The 4,983-nt window shown below is 40.6% G+C and overlaps 1 protein-coding gene across 1 annotated transcript; it reads left to right on the top strand.

Moving 5' to 3' along the window:
- Nucleotides 1-456: 456 nt before the first annotated feature.
- Nucleotides 457-3,231, top strand: LOC131637372 (uncharacterized). Its single transcript, XM_058907969.1, has 3 exons — nt 457-662; nt 1,965-2,333; nt 2,421-3,231. The coding sequence occupies exons 1-3, from the start codon at nt 457-459 to the stop codon at nt 3,229-3,231; spliced, it is 1,386 nt and encodes a 461-aa protein (XP_058763952.1).
- Nucleotides 3,232-4,983: the final 1,752 nt, after the last annotated feature.

Below are 4,983 nucleotides of genomic sequence, written 5' to 3' on the forward strand. Positions count from 1 at the left end.
GTGTCGATAGTCGAGAATTTCTTAAGTCAATCTGTTAATTGGTAATTATTTCATTACAAAACGATTCATACATCTCTCCTAACTTGTCTCCGCATATTGTCATTAGTCAAACTATTTAACTCTTTCGTTTTGCATAAGTTGTTATTTAAAATAAACATAAAAACCAAATACCCCGATGACTTTTTATTTAATTACACTGTTTTGAAACATATAATTCCTACGCAGTCCGCGAGTTCGATACTTGGGAATTTACTCTATTATTACTACATCGGTAAAAATAGTACACTTGTTATTTTACCTGTCAAGTTTTTGGCGCCGTTGCCGTGGACTGCCAAATTATAAGTGAAGAATAGTTCAATTGAATTTTTGTTGCTCTGCAACTAAAATTATATTTTTTGTCATATTATTTTTCTGATATTTCATTCGCTTATCACTAACAAATCGTCTAATCTTTTTATGCGAGGTAAGGCCTCAGCAGAATTTATTTTTGACGCAGTTCCAGAACGATCACTACGAGCTAGACTTCGAAAAACAAAGCAAGAGCGACTGGAAGCGTTAGAAGAAATTCTGGCAGCTTCTGAATCTGATAACGAGGAAATCCTCTCCATTCATTCTGAGCATTCAGATTCGCAGGCAGAAACGATGGCGGACCCTGTAGAAAGGTTGTTAGGTGATTATGGTGGAGCAAATGCACCAGCTGGCCGGATGACAATTGTGAATCAACCGGTGGACGTTGCTCACTTCCAGCTACATCCAGCAACGATTCGACAACTGGAGAAGAAACCATTTTCAGGAAGAATAAATGAAGATGCTAATAAGCATTTGCAAAGGTTTCTTACTATGACAACATCTCTGAAGATAGAAGGGCACTCTGAAGAAGCCAAGAAGTTGGTTATGTTTCCATTCACGTTAGCTGATGACGCTGAAGAGTGGTTCTACTCATTACCTGCTGGGAGTATTACCACATGGCAACAAATGGAGTCTACCTTTCTGAATGAGTATTTCCCTGCTGCTGTTTATATCCGTAAGAGGTATGATATTGTTAATTTTAAACAGAAAGAGGGAGAATCACTCGGAGATGCTTATAAGAGATTCAAGAGGTTATTGGTGGCATGCCCAACTCACATCATGGATGTCACTGAACAAATGCAGAATTTTCTGAATGGTCTTAAGATGAAGACTAAGCAACTGATTGACACAGCATCCGGTGGCTCATCCAACTTTTCAACAGCCACTGGTGTTAAAAAAATCATAGAAGCTATTGCGGCCAATGAACACTTGGAGTTATATGACCGTAGTGTTAGCCAACCTGAAGGATTAGTGGATATGAAACTGTCAACACAAGTTGTGAAAATAGAAGATCAGGTAGCTGCGGAAGTTGAGCGGAGATTGAAACAGATGGGTCTTGAATAACAAACAGTAGCACAAGTTCAACCGGCTCAAGCAAGTCAACCGGTAGGGTGTGAGATATGTGGAGGACCTCATTTTACTGTTCAGTGTGTTGCTACAACTCAGCAAGTGGAGGAAATAAACTTCTTGAAACAAAACAATCCCTACTCAAATACCTACAATCCGGGGTGGAAAAACCATCCGAATTTTTCATGGAAGGACCAAACAGGGAGTGCTCCTAAACAAGGGGTTCTTCCCTATGAAGGTCAACAGTCGCAGCAACAGTATAGACCTCCTCAACAACATTATCAACAACATTATCAACAACCTCAGCAACAAGCCCCCACGAAAGCAGATTGGGAGATTGCCATCGAAAAAATGGCAGCTCAAAGCTCTCAGTTTCAAGAAGAAAGGAGGAGTAATTTCCGGAATACGGGTTCCTCCATTAAAAATCTGGATATTCAAATGAATCAAATAGCACAGTAGCTAGCAAACACTCAACAGTCGGGCGCTTTACCAAGTGCTACAGTTACCAATCCTAAAGATCATAATAATGTGAGTGCTATTGTTACTAGGAGCAGTAAAGGGAAAGGTGTAGTTGAAAATAATGACGAGGAAAAGGAACCATTGTTGGAGGTAGACTTAGAGATAAGAGAAAATGAGTCAGAAGCTGAGGAAGTGGTGGTGATGGAACCAACACCGAAAGAGAATGTGGTGGAACAAAAACAGAAGCCGGCAGTAAAACTTCCTTTTCTAGTAAGGAACAAGAAAAAAGGACAACATGAGAAGAATTTTGAAAAGTTCTTGGAGATGTTCAAGAAGCTGGAGATTAATATCCCATTCTTGGAGGCATTAGAACAAATGCCTACTTATGCAAAATTTATGAAGGACATCATCTCCAAGAAAATAACCATCGATCGTGACCCTATTATTCTAACCGAAACGTGTAGTGCTATTTTGCAGGGTATGAAGATTCCGGTGAAGAAGAAAGATTGAGGTTCCGTGAAAATTCCTTGTACAATTGGGGATAGGTCATTCAAGAAAGCTCTAATTGATTTGGGAGCAAGTGTGAGCCTTATGCCGTTATCTATCTACAAGAGATTGGGGATAGGTAATGTACAAGATACAAGAATGACACTCCAGTTTGCTGACCACTCTGTTAAAAGACCTTATGGGATAGTGGAAGACGTGCTTGTGAAAATTGACAAATTTGTGTTCCCAATATATTTTGTAATTCTAGAGATGCCGGAAGATGAGGAGATCCCTATTATTTTAGGAAGGCCATTTTTAGAGACAGGGCGATGTTTGATAGACATTGAAGAAGGCACAATGACTCTGAAGGTTTATGATGAAGAGATAAAGATTGATGTGCGCAACACCATGAAGTACAAGGACGATATAGCAACTAGTCAACATATTGAGGTGATTGATCAAATTTGTACTAATGAGAATTCTTTGAACATACAACAATTACCCTTGGAAAAAGTGTTGAGCTCGTCTGTTTGCGACAAAGAGGAAGCTGCTGATGAAAGAGAAGTGGAAGTAGTGGCTATGATGGAAGCAAGTCCCATATTCAAAAGTTCTAGACAAAACCGGTGGGAGGATCTTAGACAACCTTTGGTTGAAGGAAAGAAGGAGGAGCCTAAGAAGGGGGCTGAATTAAAACAACTCCCGGAGAATTTAAAATATGTTTTCCTTGATGCTGAAAGTAGGTGTCCGGCCATCATAAACTCGGACCTTGAACGGTTGCAGGAACTTAAGCTAGTAGAAGTGTTAAAGAAACATAAAAGTGCCATGGGATGGTCTATTGAAGATTTAAAAGGGATCAGTCCTACAATGTGAATGCATAAATCCTCATGGAAGATGATCACAAGCCAGTGGTCCAACCTCAGAGGCGTCTGAACCCAGCCATGAAAGAGGTAGTGAGAAAAGAAGTTGTGAAACTTTTAGATGCTGGGATGATTTACCCGATATCTGATAGTGCTTGGGTAAGCCCGGTTCATGTTGTGCCCAAGAAGGGAGGGACAACCGTAATAAAAAATGAGAAGAATGAGTTGATTCCTACAAGGACTGTTACAGGGTGGAGAGTATGCATTGACTACAGGAGACTGAACCTAGCAACCAGAAAAGATCACTTCCCGCTGCCTCGACGGGTATTTTGGATATAATCAGATTGCAGTAGCACCAGAAGACCAAGAAAAGACCGCGTTTACATGTCCCTTTGGTGTTTTTGCCTACAGAAGGATGCCATTCGGGTTGTGTAATGCTCCGGCCACTTTTCAAAGATGCATGCAAGCGATTTTTGATGATATGCTTGAAAAACACATGGAGGTCTTCATGGATGATTTTTCAGTCTTTGGTAAGTCATTTGACAATTGCTTAACTAACCTTGCTCTTGTTTTAGAAAGATGTCAACAGACCAATTTGATCTTGAATTGGGAAAAATGCCATTTTATGGTCCGTGAAGGAATAGTTCTTGGACATAAGATTTCCTACAAAGGAATCGAAGTGGACCAAGCGAAGGTTGAAGTCATCTCGAAGCTGCCACCTCCGATGAACGAAAAAGGTATCAGAAGTTTCTTAGGACATGCGGGGTTTTACCGTAGGTTCATAAGAGACTTTTCAAAAATTGCAAAACCCTTAACTACTCTTTTGGTTAAGGATAAAAATTTCACTTTTGATGCTGAATGTGCGGTGGCTTTTGAGACAATTAAGAAGAAATTAGTCTCGGCACCCATTGTTGTAGCCCCTGATTGGTCTCTACCTTTTGAGATCATGTGTGACGCGACTGATATTGCTGTAGGGGCGGTTTTAGGACAGCGGAGAGAGAAATTGCTTCATGTTATATATTATGCTAGTCATGTTTTGAACCCCGCACAGATTAATTATGCGACTACCGAGAAGGAGTTGCTAGCTGTTGTTTATGCCTTCGATAAATTCAGGCAATATCTGTTGGGGTCTAGAGTCATCGTTTATACTGACCATTCTGCTTTGAAGTATCTCTTTGCTAAACAGGACTCTAAGCCAAGACTTTTGAGGTGGATCTTACTCCTTCAGGAGTTTGATGTTGAAATTCGAGACAAGAAGGGGTGTGAAAACACCGTAGCTGACCACTTATCTCGAATGACACCAATAGACGAGACAGAAGAAAAGCGCCCAATCAAGGATGAGTTCGCCGATGAACACATCCTGGCAATGACTGGTGTACCTTGGTTCGCAGATTATGCAAACTATATTGTCGGTGGTATCATCCCCGACGACTTTGACTCTAATAGAAGAAAAAAGTTTGTTCATGACTGCAAGTTTTATCTATGGGACGATCCGTTCCTATATAAAAGAGGAGTTGATGGTTTGATCAGAAGATGTGTACCTGAGATAGAGCAAGAAGAAGTGTTGATAGCATGTCATGCTTCGGATTATGGGGGACATTTCAGTGGTGATCGAACAGCAGCTAAGATTCTACAATCTGGTTTATATTGGCCAACTGTGTTTAAGGACCCCCAAGAGCTTGTGAGGAATTGTGACAAGTGTCAGAGGACAGGGAACATATCCAAAAGAAACCAGATGCCTCAGAACTCAATGTTGGAAGTGGAG

This window comes from Vicia villosa, unplaced genomic scaffold (assembly GCF_029867415.1).
Source record: "Vicia villosa cultivar HV-30 ecotype Madison, WI unplaced genomic scaffold, Vvil1.0 ctg.001981F_1_1, whole genome shotgun sequence".
NCBI classification, from domain to species: Eukaryota; Viridiplantae; Streptophyta; class Magnoliopsida; order Fabales; family Fabaceae; genus Vicia; species Vicia villosa.

Coding starts and splice junctions, on each gene's coding strand:
- LOC131637372 (XM_058907969.1), top strand. CDS start 457: ATGCGAGGTAAGGCCTCAGCAGAATTTATTTTTGACGCAGTTCCAGAA. Junction 663..1,964: donor ATGGCGGACCCTGTAGAAAG/GTTGTTAGGTGA, acceptor TATTGTTACTAG/GAGCAGTAAAGGGAAAGGTG. Junction 2,334..2,420: donor CCTATTATTCTAACCGAAAC/GTGTAGTGCTAT, acceptor AATTGGGGATAG/GTCATTCAAGAAAGCTCTAA.